This window comes from Neolamprologus brichardi, chromosome 20 (genome assembly GCF_056152115.1).
Source record: "Neolamprologus brichardi isolate AB-2024 chromosome 20, ASM5615211v1, whole genome shotgun sequence".
NCBI lineage: Eukaryota > Metazoa > Chordata > Actinopteri > Cichliformes > Cichlidae > Neolamprologus > Neolamprologus brichardi.
Window position 1 is genome coordinate 23,469,526 of NC_142123.1, and position 27,127 is coordinate 23,496,652.

The 27,127-nt window shown below is 41.6% G+C and overlaps 1 protein-coding gene across 1 annotated transcript; it reads left to right on the plus strand.

Moving 5' to 3' along the window:
- Positions 1-348: 348 nt before the first annotated feature.
- On the plus strand, positions 349-24,224 carry bmp7b (bone morphogenetic protein 7b). The gene is made up of 7 exons (XM_006796476.3): positions 349-1,043; positions 17,277-17,469; positions 18,828-18,976; positions 21,288-21,491; positions 22,530-22,606; positions 22,944-23,054; positions 23,258-24,224. Exons 1-7 carry the CDS (start codon positions 644-646, stop codon positions 23,405-23,407), a joined length of 1,284 nt encoding a protein of 427 aa, XP_006796539.2. The 5' UTR covers positions 349-643; the 3' UTR covers positions 23,408-24,224.
- Positions 24,225-27,127: the final 2,903 nt, after the last annotated feature.

Consider the following 27,127-nt stretch of genomic DNA (forward strand, 5'->3'; position numbering starts at 1 on the left):
ATGTACACTCACCATGAACGGTCTGTTGTGGCTGTCTTAACATCAGTCGTTAGTGAATTATCACGAGCCTACAGGTACTAGGAAATGTGGAAAGCATTGACGAAATGTGGTGTATAATAAACTGAAGCGTCATAATACAAATCCAGTCCTAATCCTTTTCTTATTTGCACATGTAGCCTCAAGGCGTTCTCCAACTGGCAACAAAGCCGGGCTAGCTCTGCTCAATAAGGCAACCACAACATTCTCTCTCTCGCTCTCTCTCTCTCTCTCTCTCCCTCCCTCTCTCTCTCTCTCTCTCCCTCTACTCCTCTTTGCAAACAGCGCCTCCTCAAAACTTGTTCTCGTCTCTCCTAGTGAAACCTGTCTGCTTGCAGCCTCCTCTCTGCAGTTGCAGGCTGCACTACAGCTGGTAGAGCTTGACCACAGGTTGCGCATGAGGTCCACGCGTCCAGGAAAGCAGTCAATAAAAGGACTTTGAAGTGAAGTTGATGTTTCACTCGGCAGCACGTCCCTCAACATGAGGGACCGTAACTGATTTTGGATATTAAACACAGAGTGCCTGCTGCTAAAAGTTTACTAACCATTTTTTTTTTTTTAGAGTTTCAGTGATCCGAATTGGGCGCAATTACGCACTGCGAGCATTATGGCACAGATTTTGGATAAGCGTGCTCCCGTTTTGCTCTTGGTTTGGAGCTACTGCGTCCTGGCAAACACCGCATTTACGAACTTTACGTTGGACAACGAGTTTCACTCCAGTTTCATCCACCGTCGGCTGAAGAGCCAGGAGCGCAGAGAGATGCAGCGGGAGATCCTGTCGATCTTGGGGCTGCCGCACCGGCCGCGACCCCACCTCCATGGAAAACACAATGCTGCCCCGATGTTCATGCTGGACTTATACAACGCCATGTCTACAGACGGAGACGAGGACAGATACTCCTATCCTTACAAACCCGTCTTCACCACACAAGGTCCACCGATAGCCAGCCTGCAAGACAACAACTTCTTAAACGATGCAGACATGGTCATGAGCTTTGTGAATTTAGGTAGGCACTTTATTTTCTTAAGTCGCCCATCAAATTCAGTTTTATATAAATCCCCTCCCAGAAAAACAAGACGGTGGAGAATAATAAACACGTTGAAATATTATCAATGTAATCGTTGTTATGCGCGTCATAATAACCCAGGTCTTTTATTTGATTATTAAAATGTAGTACTAGTATGGCTGTCTTTATCTATTAATTATCAAGCACATAGCAAGGACTTTGAAAAAAAGCTTTTTTAAGGACACATATCTTTGGCTTGACGATTATAAGTGTTGAGAAGTTTCACATGTTAATTCGCGTCGGTGTTCTTTTTTTAACAAGGAGATTTAGCACTTTTAATATTGCACTCTGCTTGATACACCTTACACATTGTTTTTGGGACAAATCAGGCTTTTAGTCATATGATATGTAAGTGTCAAAGGTGGAAGAGCAGAATGACTGTGGTGGTATTTTATCTTCTTACAGCGCTTCACGTAAAGAAACAGCACAAGTATTTTTCTGATGGTACACCTGTGTCCACACAAAGGAGACCAGCACAATAACCACGTTTACATACTGCAGTTATCTAGCTAATACCAGGAGTGGCACATTCCAGTGTCCTTCTCTGTTAAACAGCTGTGCAACCAGCTAATGTTCAGGTGCTGTTCTGTGGATGATGGACCAGCCAGCAGCTAACTTGTCAGCCACGTGTTATCTAAAGAATGAGTAAGTCAACAGCAGAATGAGTTCAAAGTGCACTGGGTCCTCCCTTAACTCTAATCTGGAGACATCCCTCACATCACAAATAATGCCAGCCAGTGATGTTAGTGTAGTCACAGTGTGGTTTAATTAGATTCAGCTGTTCACAAAGTGAATAACAATCGCATAGAACATACTTAACATCAATAAAACTGCTTTGTTGAAAGTTGTTTTCTGGCCCAATGTGCTTATCTAATCAAATATGTTTATTGACTTTTTATTGCTGCCAGCAACAGTCAGAGGTTGTTAAGTGTAAATAATCAAAACATTAGCATGTGGTATCAGATTTATGGATTGATAAAAGCATCATTATAATTCAATTTACTTAACAAATTATGTAGTCACAGCAACAGCTCCATTTAGGTTCCAGAAGAGTAGCTTTTACATATCAATCTGGTACCAGACAGACATAGAAATAAATCAAATCTGTAGTAGGCATACGCGTGGTTACGGTTTTTGTCAGCCAATAGATTTTTTTTCTTGACTTTCTGCAAGCAGGGAGACATTTACATTCAATCCTGGAAAGCTCATTGTTGGAGTGTCTTGGCAAGAGAGAGGGAGGTGACACTGGCTCCTCCACTGCACTGTGTAATTACTGTGGGAGCTGCTGCATTGTGACTATTTTTGACAGGCTGTGACACAGATGGATCTGACCACAGAGACTCAAGACACAAGTCAAGGGCCTCGCAAAGTCAAGGGCCAAGACGGCACTAAGATGGCGAGAAGGGGGGGGGGGGGGGGGGGGAGAGAGAGAGAAGGGAGCCTTTGGCAGAGTGATAAAGTTGGTCTGTCTATTTTGCAAACATCTTTTTAGCAAAAAACTTTTGCAAGATGGCTTACATCAGCTAGGGAGAACTTTTTTATTTCCTATGTTAACAAAAACAAAGTCACACTGCCCTCTTGAAATCTTGTGGCTAATGTAATCACTAATGGCATCTGCTCAGGTTGAGTCTTCCTCACAGCACATATTTAGTGTTCCCTCAAATGACACTCATTTGGATATAAACAGCGCATTCGTGATTTAATCTGCCACGTGTTAGATCTATCAGTAGGGTCTATTGTTAGGCTGGTTCCGTACTCTCACGTGATACCATCAAATAGACATCCTGGTGGCTTTATTCAAAACAGCAGATAATATGCAATTTCGTTACCCTTTACACGAGAGGGAGGGAGGGAGAGGGAATTCACCGAGAAGAAAGTGATGGCTTTCAAATGGATTGACTATTTCCTCTTCAAATTCCTTCCTTTCCACATTTGCTCGTTGTGGTTTTTGTTTTCTTATTTAGGTTGTCTGAGAGCAAAATGAGTGTAGCTTTTATTTAAAAATTGTCCCTCAAAACTGCATGTCTCCATAGCTACTGAGCCAAGGTACATTAGTCAGACTTTGTACCCTGGGCGCTGCTTCCTGAAAGGTCTGTTTTCATGCACTGTTTGCATTTAAATTTAAGGTCAAATATGTGAAAATGGATCTGATTTTAGAATTGCCATCAAAATCAAAGATCCCTGAGCCACTAGAATAGTCCATATTATGTAGAATGTAAAATAATTGTTCTAGCTCTCGCTCTTCCTTACTAATTGCCACTCAACAGAGCTGATACACTTCAGCTTGTTTGAGTATATGCAGAGACCAATGCAGCCAGCTAGGGTGGGTGTGGGCTTTGGGACAGACCTCAGGCCAGGGAAGTCCTCTCTCTGAGTCACTTCAGTTTAAAAGGCCAGCTGTGTAAATGACTTACAGCATGCATTCAGAATGCATACTGCTGCATGGAGTGCAGCTCACCCAGGTCCTGGGTGTGTGCCGCTCATGTACATGTAGCACACCAGAAAATTAGCACACTCACACTGCTGTCATAGCTAAGTAACAATAATGAATTTTACCTGAAATGCCTATTTACACATTCCCAACCACAGGAAAGGGCCATGACTTGGCTGTCTGCTATTTGCATCCTGGATGACTTAAAGAGAAGCAACATCGTCACCTGTGCTCTGTGTGTGCGTACGTGTGTGTGTGTGTGTGTGTGTGTGTGTGAAGAGGGAGGTGAGGGCATAGTCTATTACTGCAAGATGTTTTCATGAGGTGTGTTAGTCACAGCGTCCTTATTTTTCCTGTTCTCATGCAATCACGGATTAATGTATTCTTATGGGGCTGTGAGTCAATCACAGTGCTACACTAAGGCAATCATTTAGTGGAAGCTACATTAAGCAAGTTCATAAGGCTATGATATGGTAGTGTCATGTTATTACTCCAAGTTAAGACCAATTTTATCCTTTGTTTTTCTAATTGCCAGCAATTCTTAAAGTTCTGGCATGTCTGATTTTAGTTCCTGAATGTCCTACCCTGCCTGTGGCACCCAGCTTCATGCCTATTAAGTCCAACTGAAGAGGGTAATCAAAGTTACAAATTCACATTTTGTTGTTCTCACGTTATATCCCTTTAAAGTTTTTAGATAACCACAAAGGCCTGAACGCCCTATCAAACTGTGGCTTTACAGATAATTCTTATTAATTGTGGCAGTGTTTGCAAAGTTGTCAACTTGTTCGTCTGTGGGATGTTTTCAGCTGGCTGTGTAAGGTCCAACACTGTAGAGTTGGCAGTTTGTTTAAAAAAAAATTGTTTGTTGAAGTAAGCTTGGTTTAAGCTAAAGAACAATATTATTACTTAGTCCCCTCTTGCAGTTCACAGTAAATTTTGTGGTTTTTATTCACTGAAATAGGATTTTTTGTTTCACATTTAATAGGTTATGTACCGATGCCCTTGAGCTCCACACTATTAACGGGCCATAATCCTTTAATTACTACTTGAAGCCACAGATGGCGCTGTTACCATTTTACAGTTGAAGTTGCGGTAAAAGTTCCTATAGCCCTTTTTTGTGTCTGCCTGTAGGGCCTCCCTTTCTCTGATCGCATTTTGTTTTCCTCTACCTTCTCTTGCTCTCTCATGCCGGTCCTGTGAATCTGAGACACTTCTGCGACACCTCAGGCTTCGGAGCGGCAGCGGACAGATCTGACGACTCGCATTAGCCCAAGTGTCTGTTCGGCACCCTCACACCCCTGAGTCCTGGTTTGCGCGCTTCCGCTACTCTGCAGGGGGTATCTCACCCCGCCACCACTCTCCCTAGAGTTAACTACCACTATTTGCACCTCCTTTAGATCCCCATAGAGCTCATTAACTCTAATAACACACCTGGTACCTAAAACCAGATATGCGTAGTCAGTCAAAAGGGGCTGAACAAACAAGACTGGAACACTGCACTAAATTATACAAATTGACTGATGCCCTGTAATGATCTGTCTTTTTCTTTATTTTTCGGTTGCTCTCACTCTAACAGTGTTTTAAACACAGAACCGGGAACAAGTAAGTCATACTTTCCGTATGCTAAAAGGAGACTGGTGATGAAAAGTGGAGTGCAAGGGAAGTGTAGCTTGCTCAAGATGTTTATCCTATAAAGAGCAAAGAGAGTTTGATCTCTTGGGTACAGAGTGACTATCCACAGTAGGGCGATTACCACTTTAGGAAACATCCTGCCCACTGGCAGCTACTGATGACATCATGCCTGCGTGATGCATTTATACTGCTGTAGGGTCTGACAGCACTGGCTCTCTGGGAAAGGGTCAGCAAAGTTTCATGCTATAACTTACTCACACTTAACGATCATTAACTTGCCACAGCAGGAGTGTGTGCACGGTCACGAACACATGCCTTTGAGCCTGTGCACAAGAAGAAACAGTAACCACAGGAAGAAGAGTCTTTACATTTAAGACTTGTGGTCAAACCAGACGTCTTTTGCTTGAAGGCCATGGAGAGGTTTGAGATTATACTAACAGCAGCTTTGCTGACCTCTTTCTCTCACTGCAGCCATAAAACATGTTTGCCCTCTGCACCCATAAACCTTACTTCTGGGTTCTACCTCATGCTTCACTGGGCATCACGAATCAGAGATTTATACAGAATATGTGAGAACCTCGAAGAAACACTGACTGTAAAGACTTTCTCGGTAACTTGATGCATGCTCAATCATCCAGGTAAGACAATCCCAAAAAGCCGAAGCACTACAAAGTGATAAAGTCAGTCTCCAAAGAGGCTGAAGAAGTCACTTGGATGAGTGACGAAAGAGTTCTCTCACTGAAAACGTTGTAACCCAATTCCACCAGAATAAAATTTTTGGGACTTTCTTGGTACAGTCAGTCTCACTTGCTTCTGCTGGTATAGAGCCATGCAGATGGTTTTGTTTTAAAGCAATAATTTGGCTGTTCGGTGAACACGCTTTATCACTTTGTAGTGGGCTGTTGGGTAAAAAGATCAATAGCTCGCTGTGAAACATGAAGCAGCAGGGCAGCTGAGACACTAATTACACCCTGTTTGTTTAATTAATGAAAACAGTGAAGTGTAAAAGCAACATTTTGCCGAGGTTTATTTGCCAAGCTATTTCTTCATTGCTCCAGTAGCTTACTGTATACTGTCATCCTCTATCTGACACAACTCCTCCTTAAAAACCTAAAGCTGTCATTTTTACATTTCTGTTTTTGTATGAATAAAACAGCTGGTGAACTTCAGAGATGCTTGTAGTTAGATTTTGATGTAGCCAGGCTAGATGCTGCTCTGTGCTTCAAATCTTTGTACAAAGCTAATTTAGCTCTGCCATGGATGTAATATTGATCTTTTTATCAAAATAAAGATGAGACAGCAAACAAATCCAGTTTTAAAAAAAAAGATTCCTTCAATTTATCTTTGAAATACCCTATATTGAGATTTTTTTCTGTATGATGTATGATAGAGGTTAACTGAAATCTTTTTATGTTGCTCACTACATCAAATCACAGTTCATTTTTCAACTACTCATTAACTAAGGAGTGAATCTGAAGAACCTGCCACTTGCATCAGCTCCCTTGTCAAAGGCAATTCGATATTATTGAAAGGTGACTGTGACTATAAAGCAGCCACATCCTAAATCTACAGCAGTCTTTATTTTGATATAATGTGCTGGAAGACAGGGATAAACTGTAGGGATTAACTATAGGATAAAACAACTCAGAGATGTGGAATTGCAGCCATTCAGTTTCCCCCACTCACCCACTCTTCCCCTCATCCCCCTGTTTTTATGTTCTCTAATTTTGTGACCACAGGAGCCACACCCTCCTCATCCAGCCAAGCCACCCCTTATTATAGACCTCAGGAAAATTCACATACAATACTCACGTTGGCAGAAGGAGAAACTTCTTAAAATTGTCTCCTGCATCACAGTGCAGTGTATTACGCACGTGCGATGGCCACATTGACACCCTGTTTTTATCAGCTTGTTGTTTATGTGGTGGAATCACAGCCCATTCCTTCTTGAAATAAATAAAATAGCTGTAGGGAAACTCAAGGGAAACTCAGCCGCTTGCCTGAAGAAATAGAAACCTGTGACAGCCAGTTCATGTTCCATGCTTCACAGGCACAATGTTTCAGCACTTATCATAAAACCACTTGCGTACAGTTGTTGCTTGGCTTTTACAAGCTTTGATTTGGCTGTCGGAGCCTGGTGAGGAATCTGGTCAGTATTATGGGCTTCTGCTAACGCAATCTTCCGCTAGGAGAACTAACACACATTACACAATGCAGCTGGTGACTGGGCAGGGTAGGTGGCTCTAAAATAGTGTTTGAGTACGCACTCCCGTCACGGCTCCAACATGAAAATTCACAAGCACAAGATGTTCACACAAGGAAAGACAATAAGGAATGAAATGTGTGGCATCTATTTGCGATCCACCTTTATCCTCATGTTTCTTCTTTCATTTCATTCCTTTTCTTTCTCTCCCCTCTGCCCTGTCAGTGCCTCAGTGCCATGCAAAGAGCGGTGCATTTGTTTTTGCATCAACAGAGCTATTGGTCCCAGGATCTTTGACTTTGCTCTCGCCCCATCTGCCCTCTTAGCTTCACTGTTTGGTACCTGCTGTCATGGAAGTGCAGGGGAGTGCAGATGCTGCTGCGCACTGATAAGGCAAGGCCAAAGTAACCCAGACGATAGAAAAGTAGGAAAATGTGTGGAAATATTTTTTATTCAGTGGATTAGGTTTTTGCATTTAAATATGCATATTGGGGTTTTAGCCAAAAAGCAAATGATTTCAGTTACTGCAGAATTAGAGCCACATATGGACAAAAGAAATATGCAAGGAAGGAGAGTAAAATTATTAGAAACACTAAAATGAGTGCAGCATTCCTGGCAACGAAGGAGGTCCGTCTATCATTGAGGCAGAGCTAGAACGCCCGCTGCTTAGTACATCTGGGCTTTTTGACCACTCGCCACATCGTCCCACCCGCAGATTGTTTCATCATCTCTCTCAGCGAGTGCCTTAGCCTGGCCAAATGCACAGAGGTTCTGTTATGTACATCCAGATATCATTTCAGACTCCTGGATTCAACAGGTGAATTTCTTAGATAAGACATTGGGAAAAAAAACATAATCTTCCTTGATCTTGTCAGCTGTGTACTCTGTGAAGCTATTGGAAGCTTATGAGAAAAGAGATAAATTGTCTCCATTTGTGGTATTTATTTACACACTAGACCTTGGTGCAATATATCAAATTGTGGAGTACATTAAGAGAAACTACCTGAGAGGAAGGCCGGGCTATCTGTACTAGCTATTACATTCCTTTGCTTCTGCTCACTCCCTGTCCAGCAGAAGGCAATAAAACGTGCACTCAATAACACTAATTAGCTCCAGAAACATTCCTTCTGAGCAGGAAAGTGAGCATACGTTGCTCTCCACACTTGTACACATGAAAGTAGATAAATATGCATGTGCTTTTTCATTCACTGGGAGTGTACACAGAAGCGATTACATAAATCTAGAGGAGGAAGAAAGATGTGTTACAGTCACAGTGTCAAGGACAGGCTGCATGCAAACAGGAAAGACTGGCCTTCAACGCATACTTTGTAGGCCAGACTTTATTCTGGCCCCCATGTGAGAAGCCTCCTCAAACACAGCTGGGGAAGAAGCTGTAATAAAGAAAGACAGCGACAAACAAATTCAGCAACTCAAGAATAGATGAAAGGTGGAAATCTCTCTGCTTCTCTCTGCTGTGTTTAATAGAAAAGCATGGAGAAATTAAGGGAAGAGGAAGGGAATGCTATGGTTTGCATTCAGAGAAAGTGTGTGGATGTGTGTGAAAGAGAGATGGGGAGTAGAAAAACATACAAAAGAACTTGAGAAAGTGTTGAAATGTTTTATGTCTGGGAGCACAGAGGCCTAAACCTCTGGAGATGAGGGGCAGAGTAGGAGTTTGGAGACTAAATACCACGCAGCACCTCTGGGACCATAAAACAACAAGTTCATTAATACTAGGAGGCCAGTGGTGATAATCAATACTGTTGATTCAGGAGAATAGACAGGGAAATTTGGTATCATATGGCCCTGTGTGTAGGACATACTAAAAACTGGGCCAGACGTGATGGTGGAGGTTTAGTTAAGGGGACTTGTTAGACGCCGAAAAGATAAAGTTTCTCTGCACAGCTGCTTTGGCCTGCAGACAGCGGGAAACATCTGTATTAGCCTCAGCACCACGGGCAGCCCACTGTGAAGAGGAATGCAAGGAGCAATAGAGAGAAGGGTGGGGAGGGAATGAATGTGAGATATGAGTGTGTATTTAAAAAAGAAATATTAGAGTTCTTCACTTGCTATTACCTGACTTGGCTGCTAGCTATAAAACTAGAGCTGCGTGCCTCTGGTGTGACTATAGCGTGACACAACTGCTTCTGAGCGCACAAGTGTGTGACACAGTGTTGTCTGCAAGCCAGAGCCTCTTATATGTCTAAACGAATTCACCAGTTAGTCATTCATTCCCGTCTCTGGTCTCCATTATCTTGCTCTTAACACACAATATGTGGAGAAGGAACTGTGGCAGCTCCTATGGGAACAGACAGAGGGGCATGAATGGTGCAGGGCCCGGTGGTGCCATATCAAGTCATCGAGGCAACACAGAGGAATATGTACATGCAAGTGCAGGTCTGTGTGGTACTTCTCCATCTCCACGATGAGAGAAAGATTTGTTCGTTTAGTTCTTTTCACATCTGTTTAGTGAGATGTATCACATCTGGTGCTGATTAGCAGCACTAGAACACTTAAAAATTAATATAATTTTTCATTGGCTTGGTATTTATTCACTTTGTAGAATATTACTGCTGCTGCTTATATGTCCCGTGATCTATCGGGTTTAGTTCCCACAAAAGCAAGAGAAGAACCCAGCTATTCATATATAAGCATAAAGAATGGGACACAAGTACAGAGAAGGAAGGACAACATACACTCTAGACCTGTGTAATACTGTTCATCTCCATAATATGATAATAACAAGAGAGAGTACATATTTGCACCCAGGCTGAAAACTCCCTCCACATCATGCATGAGATCGGTACCCGGATCCAGAGATGTATCTGGATCCAGATTAGTTTATAATACTTTCTTGAGAACAAAAACAAGACGGTATTTCCCACATTTTCTTCAGTTTCATATGTACTATTTGTTGAAATATGATGCAACATGTCCTGTTTTGCAAACAACAAAACAAACAAACAAAAAAAGGATCTGAATGAAATTCAATCACTGCCAAATTTTTTGCCAAATCTTTGGCAAAACAAATTCCATGCAAATGTATTTATTATATTTGAGTAATCCTACTAACAATCAGACAAGGCTAAACTCTTTATTTGTGTTGAAAAGTAACTTTTGTGTATTAATCTTTGACTTATTAATGGACATATGTGGGTTACCGATTTTTAATGGTCAATAAATACTCCTAGTAAGCCAGTTAATATTACTTCCTAATTCAGTTGCATGAGTGCCAGGTTGACATCAGTGCTAAGCTCTCACTATTCAGACTTAAAGAAAGTCAAAGATTTACTCTTGTCCTGCCTCTTGCACAAGACTCCCCCCCTTCCTGCTTAGAGTTCTTGGTCAGCGTCCTCTTTGGTCTTCTTCAAGCTGTCACAAAGCTCATATTTGGTGGTTTGTGACATAGTGCCTTTGAGCATTAAGCAGCATGCTTCTTGTGGAAAAACTGTGTCCAATCAGGCAAAGTTACGTAATGCATTTGAGGCCAGAGTGGAAATGAAAAGGGGAGTCACTCTCTTTGACATGTGTTAATGTGCCAGTTACTCATTTTGAAATTGTTATTTTATGGTTAAAAAATTTATTGAAGTGTAAATCAACAGTGGTCGTGTCTGTTTTTGCTGTTATTAAATATGTAGGTTTTAAATGTGAGCGGGCTTTTTTAAATCCTTCTTTTCTAATGGATAAAAGTCCTCGAGCCCTATGATTTCACAGAGCAGTAATTTACTCAAATGTTAGTCTAACACAAGTAAATTAGTGAGTAAGTGCACTTTCTGGGGACTATTTCAGTTTGATTTATTTATGCAACCAGAAAGGTGTATGTGACATTAAAGCCGTGGCTTTATACAAAGTGCTGAAATAACATATTGTCCTTTTCTTGTGAGGTGGTGGTGGTGGGGGGGCATGTAAATCTATCCCAAAAAGTGTTATAGGAATCTATGTCTATACACACAATATCTGTTTTAACACAAAGACATGTTGGATTTTTTTTTTGTTTTTTTGATCATTCGAAAAATGTGTTCAGAATGATCCTTTTTTACACTTGATTCTTCTCTCGAGAAAGAATTGCGATTTTGGCTTAGCACGGGCTAAGATGCTAATACAGTGTTCATGAAAAACCTTCTGGCTGCCAGGTGCATGGTAAACTGAGAGGATGGAGGACTCACTGTCCCTATCTGTGATGTGTGCTGCTGTGCACGTGTGTGGCCTGCTCTTGTTTCTTGTTAAATGATATGGGATAACCATGCATCATCAGCGTTTTTAGAAAAAGCAATCAGACGTCTTAAGACCAAATAATAAAAGCAGCTCGCTGTGTAAGAGTAAGTGCTTGTGCGCTTGTGTGTGTGTGCTTGCCTCTTTGCATTTGTGTGTTGTTGCGTCTCTAATTATGGATTACAAAAACCCATAATGATTGTGTTACCGTGCTGTGACGCACAAGACTGTTCACTTCACAGGCAATACTTTGTGATAGTTGTGCGTGTGGAATGGACTATTTTTCTGTTTGTGTGTGTGTGTGTGTGTCCGTGTTAAGGACTCCGACTGATTTGGACGTTGAAAACTCTGAATGAAGGGTTCACATGGCATCAGAGGGTGTGTTCGCCATGTTTGTGGTGTGTGTTTTTGCGACACAGGTGGGGTGAAGGCTACTCACTTCCTCCCAGAGGAAGTCATAAATGCACTCACTTGGCTTTAACTGTGCCTTGTCCCCTCATCTGACGACTGCTTCCTTTGGAGAGAATTAAAAGAGAGAAAATGGAAGAATTATGGCAGAGGCCTTAGCTGCACACTGTACGCTGCGTTATATTTTTTTACACAAATTACACAAATACCAGCACTGAAGAGTGGACATTTGATGTGAGAGGAAAATATTTAGTGTGGGAGTTTTACAGCAGCAGCATCCAACTGCTCTCATAAGCAAAGATAAAGAGCTTTTACAGTAAAGGGGCGGGGCGGCTGCTCAGGGGGGGCTCAAGAACAGGTCTGGCTTTCTCCCCAGAGGGACTGCACCTGCACTGGGCTACAGAGGAGGGAGGGTTCCCTGGGACAGTAGAAGAATAAGCAGGCTCTAAAATTGTGTGAGAAGGTACCAGGGTAAATTAGTAACAAGAAGTAATTGTTTCCTGGAATAATAACATTAAAGTGGTAGTCCTTACTTGTTGCATTCCTCATAATATTGCGGGCATGTCCTGTTGTGTGGGGATGTGTCCTAGAAGGTCCTGGAAGATGATACATGATAGTGATGTAGGAACATGAAGGAGAATATATATTTCTTTTTCACACTTCTTTAGAGTTACCTAGGAGTCTTTGAACCTCAAATGATCATAAATTTTAAATTCTTTTACAGCATATGCATGCAAGAAAGGCCCCAAACAGACAGACTGTGCTTTAAGTGGTCAGAGGCCAAAATGTGCTGTGCTGTTATCCAGTGTGCAGTAGAGTCTGAGCTTGAGGTGACCTGCAGGTGGAGAGGTATAAGTAAGGTTGTATGCATGCATGTATTGTCAAAACACAGTATAATGTTGTGATGTTTGACTTCAGGGAGCTCATTGGGAGCTCAATGAAGGCTCTGATGAGAAGAGATAATAAACAAGTGGCAATGCTTAGATCCACTGGTGTTGAATTGATAAAAGCATGTGGTGAAATCCACAAAACCTTGAATTTAAAAAGCTGTACAGCTTTTGAAACCAGTTCAGTGTGTGCCCATAGATGGAGAACAATGGGAGCCTAAAGCTGCCCCTCACTGAAGAGTAATTAGATCCTTTCTTATACCGAATCATCTCACAGTGCTGCCATTGTACGTTGTCCTTCAGCAACAGGGTTTAATAAAGATAGAAATGAAAGGGGATGTAGGAAAGAGATCCTTGTACTTGTATTATCTATCTATCTACAGTGTTGGGAAGGTTACTTTTAAAATGTATTCCACTACAGATTACAGAATACATGCCCCAAATGTATTTTATAACGTATTCCGTTACGTTACTCAATGAGAGTAACGTATTCTGAATACTTTGGATTACTTAATATTGTCATGCTTTTTACAACTACATGAATGTACTATTGCTGTGTGATTTATTGAGGGTTACTCGCCATACCAATACCAACTGGATGTTTAAATCTTAATATAAAATGAGTAACAATCAGGTATTAGGTAAGGCTGCACTTTTTTGCAGCGATCTCGTATAGAAAACTATTCCGCGTGTATATAAAACAGGTCCGTGGCTCTGAACCGAGGTAAACGGACCTCTGACTAATACGTCGGGTTCCGTGTCTGGCTCGTAGCCAAAAACTAGCTTTACTTTGTTGTGTGGGTCAACTTTGCTAGCGAGAGACAGAGAGAGAGGCGCTGAAAGGCTGCTTCAACGGAACTTATTGTTTCGAAGGAAAACACGAACACAGTGTACAGTCGAGTCCTAATAGCTTACTTACAACTGGGCTTGTCAGGCACTCTTTTTGGCTGCAGTGGTTATTATTATATTTACAAGCTTCCATCTCCCGTTTCTGGTCGGTGACAGCTCGTACTTTTCTCCTTTTTCTCCCTCCCTCGCTCACAGACACATAATGGGTATAGCAGTCAATTCTCCCTGCAGCATGGACTACACTGCCCATAAGGCTACATTCTTTAGGGCGATGCCTGTAACACTCTGCCTATTGCCTTCATGTTAAATCATTTTTAAAAACATTTCTTCACGTCATTATGAGACGCGAGATTGAGACACGGGCATTTGAGCCTCTTATTGCGTGTTTTGTTTGGGTTTCCGCCAGTGTGGAATTACCAAAAATAGAGAGAGCATAGCCTAACATATGAAACAGGAAAAGACCGCTGTGTAATCCCTTTATTTCAACAAAGTAACTGTATTCTGAATACCACCTTTTTAAACGGTAACTGTAACGGAATACGGTTACTCATATTTTGTATTTTAAATACATAACGGCGGTCAGTGTTGGGGAGTAACTGAATACATGTACCGCCGTTACGTATTTAAAATACTAAATATGAGTAACTGTATTTCGTTACAGTTACCGTTTTAAAAGGTGGTATTTAGAATACAGTTACTTTGTTTAAATAAATGGATTACTTCCCTGTTTCATATTGTGGCGGGTCAGGCCTGTTTGGGTTTTGTTTGACAGCTACGTTCTGTTGTTCCAGGTGGCAGCGTTACGGTTGCCATGGTTACAGGGTGACGCTCACTCTCTGCGTGTTTCCTGGGTGAGAGAGGCCTTTTTGTTGTTGTTGTGCTAAGCTAATAGGCAGAATGCTACCGGTATAGCTCTAAAGAATGTAGCATCATAGGCAGTGTAGTCGGGTGCTGCAGGGAGAATGGACTGTCATACCCGTTATGTGTCTGTGAGCGAGGGAGGGAGAAAAAGGAAAAGTATGAACTGTCATCGAGCAAAAACGGGAGCTGGAAGCTAAATATAATAATAACCACTGCAGCCAAGAAGAGTGCCTGACGAGCCCAGTTGTAAGTAAGCTATTAAGTTAGCCAGAGGTCCCTTTACTACGGTTCGGAGCCGCGGACCTTCAGTAACAGTAATAAATCACAGCAATAGTACATTCATGTAGTTGTAAACAGCATGATAATATATTAAGTAATCCAAAGTATTCAGAATATGTTACTCTCATTGAGTAACGTAACGGAATACGTTACAGAATACATTTTCGGGCATGTATTCTGTATTCTGTAATGGAATACATTTTAAAAGTAACCTTCCCAACACTGGTGGCGGGTCAGGCCTGTTTGGGTTTTGTTTGACAGCTACGTTCTGTTGTTCCAGGTGGCAGCGTTACAGTTGCCATGGTTACAGGGTGACGCTCTCTCTCTGCGTTTCCTGGGTGAGAGAGGCCTTTTTGTTGTTGTTGTGCTAAGCTAATAGGCAGAATGCTACAGGTATAGCTCTAAAGAATGTAGCATCATAGGCAGTGTAGTCCGTGCTGCAGGGAGAATGGACTGCCATACACGTTATGTGTCTGTGAGCGAGGGAGGGAGAAAAAGGAAAAGTATGAGCTGTCATCGAGCAAAAACGGGAGCTGGAAGCATGTAAATATAATAATAACCACTGCAGCCAAGAAGAGTGCCTGACGAGCCCAGTTGTAAGTAAGCTATTAAGACTCGACTGTACACTGTGTTCGTGTTTTCCTCCAAAAACAATAAGTTCCGTTGGAGCAGCCTTTCAACGCCTCTCTCTGTCTCTCGCTGGCAAAGTTGACCCAGACAACAAAGTAAAGCTAGTTTTCGGCTACGAGCCCGACACAGAACCCACCGTATTAGCCAGAGGTCCTTTACTACGGTTCGGAGCAGCAGACCTTCAGTAACAGTAATAAATCACAGCAATAGTACATTCATGTAGTTGTAAACAGCATGATAATATATTAAGTAATCCAAAGTATTCAGAATACGTTACTCTCATTGAGTAACGTAACGGAATACGTTACAGAATACATTTTGGGGCATGTATTCTGTATTCTGTAATGGAATACATTTTAAAATAACCTTCCCAACACTGACGGTGGTACATGTACTCCGTTACTCCCCAACACTATCTATCTATCTATCTATCTATCTATCTATCTATCTATCTATCTACTTGTGTATGTTTCCAACATACTTGTGACTTGCATAAGATTTTGGGCACCTTTCTGCTTTGTTGGCTGGAATAGCTGCCTAAAGTTCTTGTGAGAAACTTAATCCTAACCCTATATTTGAACTTTTGTTAACTATAGGTGACTGACCAAGGGGATACCTGTGTTCTACAAATCAATTTCTCCAAAATGTAATGAAGTAATGTACTTAAAGAGGGTCTGTTGAAGCCTATAACAACACATATGAGCTGTTGGAAATTTATCTAACACATAAGTCATCAGAAGAAAGTGTCATTTCACCCACAATCCCATTTTATATCTCGACAGATGAGGACAAATCCTATAACTATGGCGATCCACTGACATTTCCTGTGACCCTCCTCTTTCATTTAAATTAAACACAAGCAAAAAATAATAAATTTTTTTTTAAAGTTTCAATATCACCTGAGCCTGACTCAATAATGTATATTTATTTCCTTTGATTTCTTTTTGTACATTTGAGTGCATATTTTATATTTGTGTGTATATGCATGCATACTTATATGGGTGGGGAACCTGTCTATCAGCTAATAAAGACAAAAGTGGCGGGTGCCTCAGGAGATGATGAGATAAGAAAGGCACTGACCCCTGGGATTTCCTGCTGGGACATGAGATGAGCAAGGTCAGGGAGGTACAGGAGGGGTTGGAAAGCTGGGATGTGAGGATGAGAGAGAACAAGGGGTGGGGAAGGGGTACACCGAACATCAAGCTCCAACTCATGAGAACCAGATGAAGGGCAGACTGGATGACTCTCTGGGGCTATGAAGGGAAGAGAGGGGGAAGAAAGAGGCTCATAAAGCTGTCAGAGTCCGCCCGCATCTCTCTATCACGGCTCAGTGTGTGCCAGATGCATTGCTTTTAGTGCTAGTTCTCATGAATGTTTCAATCATAAGCCAACATGTGTATTGAATAGCTATAGATGTGTTTAATTTGGGGCTGACCCAGAGTGTGACAAGCTATGTCATCTCCTTGCTAATAACTGAGGATGATGGATGGTTTAGGAAAAATGAATTGTAGAAAGTCTGAGCGTAAAAGACATTTGTTGTCTTCCTACTTTGCAAGCATATGTTTTGTTTCCCTGGAAGATGCAACTCAATACCACACGAAAAGCTTTTAAGTTTCATAAAAAAGTCACATTAGCTCTTTGTGTCTGCCTGTAAAAATTTAGTATCACTGCTAAAGGGGAGAATGCAACATAACTCATGTGAATGGGAAACATTCTTTGAATACATAGAACCTCTTTAAAGATACATTTTTCACATTTTTTTTTATGTTTATGTTTTGCAGTGGAGCACGATAAAGAATTCCTACCGGTGCGGCGGCATCATCGAGAGTTCAAATTCGATCTATCACGAATCCCTGAGGGTGAGGCAGTCACTGCTGCCGAATTCCGTATATATAAAGACTTCATCCATGAACGGCATGATAATGAGACCTTCCGTATCAGCATCTACCAGGTGTTGGAGGAACACTCAGACAGGTGAGCATTGGTTCATGGTTATGTGTTTCAAAAGATTAGTTGGTTGCTGAAAAGACAATTTCAGGGGCTGGACCACACCTCACTTACTAACCTGCTGGTTGTACATTTATAAGCGTCTTCTCCCTACATGCTAGTATATTCTTGTTTCCTTGCCTCACCTTTTCTTTTCTTTTTATTAGTTCTCACCTCCTAGTCCATACAAGGGTTACCTACCCAGGCTTTACTGCTATTCTCTGTCATTGTCTCATCATAACTGGGGTGGGGTCCTTGCCAGTGGAAAAAAACGACATGGCATCATGATATGTTAATATTTAGTTCAAATCGCTCATCTTCCCAAGAACAGACTTTTAGTCTGAAGTTATTTATCAGTAAGAAATGCTTCCTTTTGTTGTAATGTATGTTTCCTGTAGCAAACACTTTGACTGATCTGGAAAAAAAAATACAAATAGCAAGAACTATTGCCCTGTCTTATACAAATGTCCCAGTAAGTAACAGCTTAACAGAGGGGTAGGCCCAGAACCTGAAAACAAATTCAATAAATTCAAGGAAGTCTAGTCATCAATAATTTTATGTCATAGATCTATGCTTTTTCTATTGAGACATGTAAAATGACCTAAAATTTATAAATGAATTAGTATAAGTTTTAACAACTTATCTTGAAGGCTTTGATACACCTACCAGTAGTTATACATGTAACCCTGGAATGGCCCATATCCAGCTATCTTCAGCCCCTCCTAAAGGTTTCTATTATCCAAAGGGAACAACACCGTCATTTATCCCTTTGCCAAAGACAGGCCCAGGTACATGAATGAACCAGAGCTCTGTGACACACTATCTTCCCAGTCAGAAAATAGGTCGGGATACATGAATGGCCACATGAAGAACAAGGGATTTTAGTCTCCAATGGTGAAAGGGCAGAAAGGGTCAGAGTTTACTGTTGAACAATAGGACCGACTTGAATATGCACTGTTTCTCTTTTCACACATTCTTGTCCTCTCTCACAGCTGTACTTTTTGCTCCCTTTCTCTCTTTGGCTTTTTGGCTCTCCCACAAAATTCCAGCCAGTGATGGACCGTGTGTAGTGTATGAAAGGACCCGTCGTTTATAAAGCCATTATTGTCAATTAAGAAAATGAAGTGTTCCCCTGGGCCTCACCAGCTGGAGCCCTCCCCGCCTCCCATGCCTTACTCTCTGTCTTGCTTCATCTCTCTCTTTGGTTAACTCTGTCACACTCCCTCTCTCCCCTCAACAGCTCTGCTTTGGTCACTTAGCTGCACACGCTGTCACCTTGTCTCTACCTTTAAAAAAATAGTGCAAGTCAACGCCTAATTTTAAATGAGTTTTCTTGTCCCTTTCAGGGAGTCAGACCTATTTCTGCTGGACTCGAGAGTGATCTGGGCAGCGGAGGAGGGCTGGTTGGTGTTTGATGTAACAGCCACCAGTAACCACTGGGTCCTGAACCCTGGCAGAAATCTGGGTCTACAGCTGGCTCTGGAGAGCACAAATGGTCAGGGCAATGAATGTCACAGAAATACACAGAGTGTGATCAAAATGTTTAGTGACTTGGCCCATAAAGAGCAAAAACCTGTCCAGCTTTAAATTTGGCAGCTTTTTCCTTGTGCACTTGTGGACTGCTTCCAGTGCTCCTGCTACATTTGGATCATTCCCCGGAAGTCCTGTTCTGTTCACTGTGAAACTCAAAATTGCGCAAAGAGCTAATATTGAACTTTTGTGTCATACTGACCCAGTCATTACTGGTAAGGAGACTTCAGTGCTTGGCTATGACTGAGAAACTACACAGCGGTCGAAGGGTTTTTTCAAGACGTTCACAGGATGTCATGAATTCGTTTTCCTGAGTCAGAATCTCAACTCAGAGTTTTACTGTAAAGTCCTGAGGTGACTGAGGAAGAACAAAAAACTCCCAATAGTATGAACTGTGACACAAATCATTATCAGTCACCAAAAAATGGAGTGAAAAAGCGGAGTTCGGAAAGAATAGTTTATCTGTTTTAATTTTCTAGAAAGAAAAATGAGTTCAAGGGTCACTGATTTAACATAAAGAAAGAGATTCGGTTCAGTGGAAGCCATCAGTCCTGATACGTGCCTGTTCTGACACATATCAGGACCACTTTAAGTGGTCCACGGGTGTGCCCATAAAAAAAACAAATGGGCAGGAAAAAATATTTTGATTGTTAACTATATTTACTGTCTGATGGGTATGTGCCAGGTAACTGAGCTAGTGTACTTGTGTAATGTGTTTTCCACAGAAATTAATAGCTGTTACTCACAAATTGCTACAGAAAAGGACATGAACAAAGGTACAGAGGCTAGCCAATAAAAAAAAAAAAGATACTAGACTCTGTATATGCACACTGTAAGATTTGCAAGGATAAGATGTACGTTCACATTTTCATGTATTTGGTCATTAATGCAAATGTCTACTTAGCCAACCACATGGCAGCAACTCAGTGCATTTAGGCACGTATCAGAATTTCCATGGGTCAATGGAAATTCAAATCAAGTATCAGAAGGGAGAAGTAAGGTGATTTAAGTGACTTTGAAAATGGCACGTCATTTGTGCCAGACAGGCTGCTGTGAGTGTTTCAGAAACCTTTGAGCTGCTGGAATTTTCCGCACAACCACCTCTACAGTTTACAGAGAATGAGAAAATACCTTTTTTATGTCAGATGTCAAAGGTAACAGTAAATAACAGCTCAATACAACCAAAGTATGCAGAAGAACAGCTCTGAACACATAAACACATCAAACCTTGAAGCAGATGAACTACTACAGCAGAAGAGGGTGCACCTTAAAATGTCTTCAGAATACAGGCTTCTAATGCAAAAGAGTTTCAGCTATATTTAAGGGTAAACGTTACAAAATAACAAGCTTGCGTGAATAAACAGCATGAATCACAGTGCTGTGCAGATGATTAACGTTAGATGTTGAACTCAAATGAAGGTCGGCATTGTATTGCAACAGACAAAGGCCTCAATCATCGCTGTAAAGGTTACAGTCAGATGATTTCTTCCTTGTGCGTGGAAAGATAAATCAAACCCTGCTTCTCATCATTCATCACCACTATCATCCGCCATACCCTCAGCATCATTAGCAGACATGCGGAAAATACAGTGTGCTAACCAAAGGATAACATCTCAGCAGGAGTTTGTCATCGAGAGCCTTAAATGTTTGTCAGCGAAAAACTTTATCAACAAACAGTCAGCAGGGAGTGTTTGAGAATATCATCCATCAAAGGACGGCAGGATGTTACATGTTAGGCGAGGAAAACAGACACTATGTAGCCTTCGAGGCGTGCAGTGGGTGTGCTGGTGAGACCATATCTATGAGTGTGTGTTTGTGTGTTGGATCAGGTATGAAGGGTTATGGATGAGCGTGTACAGACAGGTTCCTGCGACTTCTCGTCGCCAGCAGCGACCAGAAGCCTTGATTTAGCACTGAACAGTGATCAGACACACATTCTTCCATGCGGGAACCAGATAGACACTACTGGAGTGCTTGTACACCCGCAAGCACAAACACACCCACGCAAACACAAGAAGGGAGGCTTTGATGTTCAGCGCTGCGTTTGTTCTTGCTATTTCAGAGGTGGAGAAGGGAGAGGAATTCAGAGAAGAAAGTCACATGTGTAAAACCAAATGCAGCGAAAGTGGTTTCAGTAAGAGCAGTTTATATGCAAAATAAAAACTTAAAAACAGCCACACTAAGAAGGGACATATTCATTTAAATTCAGCTTTTCTTGTTTGCACACTGATCTGTCTGAACACCTGTTGCACTGTCCTCTCTGTCACCCCCTACAGGAGAGAGTATCAGTCCTCGTACGGCAGGCCTGGTTGGTCGCAGTGGGCCTCAGAATAAACAGCCCTTCATGGTGGCCTTCTTCAAAGCCACTGAGGTGCACCTGCGAAGCATCCGCTCAGCTACAGGAGGGGGCAAACAGCGTAACCCCAACCGCTCGAAAGGGGCAAAAAGCCAAGAGGCGCTTAGAGTGGCCAATGTTGCAGGTAAACACAAAATGTGTTTGTGTTTTATAAACATTCAGCTATGATTTACTCTGGCGTGTTGGGATAACCCCCGGATCCATTTGTCTTTTGTATCCTTAGTGAAGAATTCATGGAATGGGAAATAAATAACTGGTACTCTACAGTTTCATAATAAAAGGGCCAACTCATGCAGCACTCATTGCACTCATGCAAAAGTACATCCCTTTTCCTGCGATGAATATTCAAGGCCTTTGTTTTGAAGGTGTGAGAGGGCTGTGTTTATGTGAAGCACTGAAACATTAGACTGTAATGCCCGAGCTTCAAATATGCCTCTGCTGTCTTTGTTTATTTACACAAGCATTACAGAGTACTTGGGGCCAAGTTCCCTGCATGGAGGTAAGGCAGCACGGGCTTTTATGGAAGAACACATCTGCAGCTTGCTGTGGGGCAACCCGGGCCACGACACATGGGCTAAATGGGCCTGTTTAGAACTCTGAATAGCAGTGGTCTTTAACTAGATGATGAGAACCAGTCGCTCATCATCATTTCCAATGTGAACCGCTTTCAGGAACTAATGCACCGCAGAGCCCCAGAGGTCACCCGGAGAAGCGAGAGATAGCATTTGATCGAAAACAGACTATTCTTTTCAACACATGGACCGAGTAAAAAGGAAAAAAAACACATGTTGAAATAAGCGGGAGAAAGAGGAGAGAGAATAAATAAATTCAAGAGTTGTGAAAATGTGGCTTGGCTACTCTGCGTGCACATCTGCTTCATCCAGTGGAAACTCAAAGCCCGGCACAGTGACCTCTGTGCAGCATAGCCCATTCATTTAAGTCAATTAACCAAACTGCTGCTCTAGATGGAGGTGGTTTCTTTTAGTCGTTGTACAAGTGTTGATGTTTTGCATGAGAACATGGTGGCGTGTTTAGGTCTGCTCTTTATCATTGCTGCCTAATTGGGGTCTGACGACAGAAAATAGTTACTCGTCTAGCTGAGAAGGATAAAAGCACTTGTGCTGAAGTATAAACTCTCTCTATTTTTCTTCCTGTTCTATAGAAAACAGCAGTACTGATCAGAAGCAGGCATGCAAGAAGCATGAGCTCTACGTCAGTTTCAGAGACTTGGGGTGGCAGGTACGGAAACCATTCCTCTTTCTTCGGTCGCCAGAATTGCTTGGCCCAACAGAAACCTAAACCAGACACTGCTGTTTGCTGCTCCTATCCCAGAATCTTGATCAGTGACACAATAAAAGCCCAGAAATACCTTTGTTAGATGAAGTTACTGCTTTATTTGTGTTCTCCCAACACATAGTATAAGATATGGCATAATTAGGCGATATGAAGACAATACTGAAGGGTAACAGAAAACACATTAAACTCCTGTATGCCTTTTATAGAAACAAAGGGTGAAAATATCCAACATATCAAAACAGTATAGCCAAACAAACCTGAATTTCTCCTCCACTCTCAGGACTGGATCATTGCTCCAGAAGGATATGCAGCATACTATTGCGAGGGAGAGTGTGCCTTCCCGTTGAACTCCTACATGAACGCCACAAACCATGCCATTGTGCAAACACTTGTGAGTAACCATAGAACGAGAGGAAAAAATGCAGCAGTCATGTTAAGAGTCTAATCATCTCATCAAATGTCAAGACAATGTAGCCACTGTTGGAACAACTGTGTTTAATTATCCAAAAAGGGCATCATTTTCAGCAGTATCCACGCAAATACCTTTTTTTTTTTCTTCTTCTTCACAACTTCTTTTCCTCCTCCTCTTCCCAGGTTCATTTCATTAACCCAGAGACAGTTCCTAAACCCTGCTGCGCCCCCACGCAGCTCAATGCCATCTCTGTGCTCTACTTCGACGACAGCTCGAACGTCATTCTCAAGAAATACCGCAACATGGTGGTCAGAGCTTGTGGCTGCCACTAGACCATCACCATCCTCGCATGGACACATGCGTACGCACACACTCTTGGGAAAAAAAGGGCTTCCCCCTTGCTGTAATTTAAACATGTTGAGAGTTGGTTACAAAATATACTATGTGCTTTTTTTTTTTTTTTTTTTTTTGGAAGACTCTCTGTCATTCTCAGATGAACAGATAAACACACACACTCATGTTTGTGCTTTCTACTGTGTATACGATGCATTTAAAACAGTGATTGTAATGTATATTCATTCACACCCAACAATCTTTTGTTTATTTCAGTAATTATTCTAATTATTGTAGTTTATACTTTTACTGAGCGAGGGAGGGTGAATCTGTATTTTTCTTCTATGTACAATACCATGTAAATATTTTGTTTTTTCAAAAACAAAGCAAGTGTATTTATTTTCTGTCACTTGGATTTGTGTTTTTTTTCTTCCTTTATGTAAAGCTGCCTACTTCCTTTGTCAGTATGAGTGCACACAAACTCTGAAGAAATGAAAAGAAAACTACTTTTGGCATTAGCATTGAGTTCAAATACGGCACACGGCGCTCTGCCTCAGAAGCATGACACATTTATTTTGTAACAACAATCAGCTGAGCTGTCAGAGAGACGGGGGGGAAGAGAGTGGGATCTTTGTATGAAGCATCTTGTTCTGTGTGCTCGACATTTTCAGGTTTATATTTTTCTGCTGTAATACAATCTGTCATATTTAAAAGGTCTATTTATTGAGAGCCGGCTAAGTAACCATATGCTCCAATGTCTCGACTATGTTTCACTGCTGAACTGGTACAACAATAAACAGGAGAAAAGCAACAAAAGCCACTTTGAGATTTATTGTTTAATCTGGACGGAGAGCAGAACTGTGTCCAAGTCTGAGGAGGACACACGCTGGTATTGAACTGTCTTACACGTTCCTGCACAAATATTTGCTCGGATTGTAGTCTCACCCTTCACCTGCTGACCTGAGATCTGCAACAAGTTTTTTCCACATTCAAAAGCAAGCTAAGAATTTCTCAGGCTTAGTTACTACGTGTGTGTGGGTTTGCATGCCCGTGTCTGTGGTTTACGTATATGAGGTGGATGTGGGTTGTTTTCTGTCGGCGAGTGTGTGTCGATGCTCCCACATGCATTCAAGTACAAAGCACACTGGGTTTACGTGTAAATATTTTGCAGTGGTTGCTGACAGCAGATTTGGGGAAAATGCAGGATGCTTGTGCGCATCGGTGTCGAGCACGCTGCACCGACTTTTACATTTAAACGATGCGATCCGTGACACGAGCTTTTGTTTTCAGATTTCAGATTCGGATTCATTAGGACAGCTGTTCATTTAACTACACAGCAGTTTCTGTTTCCAAAGCATTGGAGCTCTTACAGTATATTGAGAACTTTTACCGAAAGGGCTGATGAAAACAAATAAAGAGTTACGTTATGTGCAATTCTCTGCACACCTGAATGAGTGGAGGAAAATTGTGAAAACAGCTGAGTGGAACTTCTGCACACTTGGTTAAGTGCTGGGTACTTTAAAGAAGTGTAAAGTGATTGTTATAACCCCAGTAGTAATCTGTCTGGATAACTGTATTATGGGATGGTTGAGGTAGCTTCTGTGTGTTCATATAACTACCTGCTGAAGGCTGGACAGTCTGGAAATTTCAGCTTATAATTCCGATATTTCATCTGTGAGAAATATTCTGTAAAATTGTGAATTTGTGTTGACAAGTAAAAATTCTAAAATTCATAAAGTATGTATAACTACAAATACTAACTTGCTGTGCTGGACTGGCTTCCTCTTGGTGCAGTTAACATCAAGGGTCAGTTCCTGCAGAGATGGCCAGAATGAGACAGACTTCTGGCTGTTTTCCTGTCAGACACATACCAGTAAGGAGAGTGTTAGGAGCTATATTATCAGCACAAGTTTGATTAAGATTTACTACATGTTTTTAAAAGCTGCATGCCCTCATATATTGCCAATTGATATCATTTTAATGTCTCCATTTGTCTTGGTGTTACCCCTTTGATGTGGAAATCTGAACAAACACTTAGGTAAATCTTGCTAGTTCTGGGTTGGACCCGATTTGACTTTCAGAGTAAGGTGCTGGAAACATTTCACAGAGATTTTAGTCCATACTGGCATGAAAGCATCTCATATTTGATGCAGATTTAATGTGAATCTCCTGTTCCAGCCTATGCCCAAGGTACTCTATTGACTGGGATCCAGTGGCTGTGGAGGGCTTTTTTCTCTGTGATCTCATTTTCATGTTTACTAAAGCAGTTTGACATAACTGGAGCTTTGTAACTGGAGGCATAATGTGTTCAGCTGGAAGCAGCCATAGGGGTTCATTCTAAAGGTATAGACATGGTCAACAACAATACTCCGGTAGGCTATGTTGTTTAAATGATGCTCACTTGGAAATACGGGTCCAACGTGTGCTAAGAAAATATCCCCTAAGCAATGTTTTTTCCCCGTCTTCTCAGACAACTAAAATCAGTTTCCTGTTCTTAGCTGCCCAGTGTGATCTTCTGCTGTAGCCCGTCCTCTTCAAAGATTGCCCATCCTCTTCTGATGTATTTTCACACAAAGAACTTTTGGTGACTGGGTAATTTTCACATATTTTAAACCATTTTCTGTAACTCCAGGGGATGACTGTATGGGGGAAAATCCCAGCAGATCAGCAGTTACTAAAATACTCAAACCAGCCTGTCTGGCACCACCAACAATGCCATATTTTAAAGACAGGTAACTTACCTTTCTTCCTCATTCTGCTGCTTATTTTGAACTTCAGCTGAACTTAATGCTGAAATGCACTTAGATATTTGTGTTAATGACCAACTGAACATGTATACCTAATGAAGTGGCAGGTAAGTGTTACCCCCTCCCCTCTGCTATGCTTAGCTTACTAACCGTCAACCAATTTTCAAACTGTCCTGTCTTGCCAGGATCCTGAATTATATATATATTAGTTAATAAACAGCTCATATCATTCCTCTGAAGACATTCTGTGTCAAGGTCACATCATCACATGGTTTCAGAGCCACTTCTACAACACTGCACTTCATACCTGCTCTTACAAAGGGGAAGTATTGTGCTGAACTTTTTTTTTAACATAAAAATGTGACACTTTTAATCCTGCTTCGCTCCCAATCCTATGAACAAATTCTTGTGAATTAAATCTCACCAAGATCATAAGTCCACAAATGATCCACAACAGATTAGATCATCTTACTGATAGCACTTTAGTGTCTTAGCTCTACAGTTAGGCATTATAACTGCTTTTCATATACCCACCTTTATAGACCATAGACCATATTAATTTACTATGGCACAATCGTTTGGTTGATCAGGTTCACTCGAAGTTCACGTTGTCGGAACAGGCATTAACCAAGGTTTACAGTGCCCCCTGCTGGGCGAACTAAACAGTGTGTTTGCAAAACGGTGCCAAAAGTCTTCTTTAAAACACCTACGCGCCTCACCTTTTATCCAAGTGAACTTTGAATTTTTAGTCTCCGCCCACTCAGTGTCGTTACCCGATGTGAAATAATATCGGTCTTAAGTAAGGAGCATTAAAACCCCACATAATAGAGGAGGAGCTTCTGGTGAAAAGAAAAAAATCCTTACGCCCACACGCTTTCATTTTCACAAGAACGTTTCGGTATGACGGGTACAAGTGTTTGTTAGTGTGTGTGTGTGTGTGTGTGTGGGCGGTTATTACTCATGTTGCGAGGA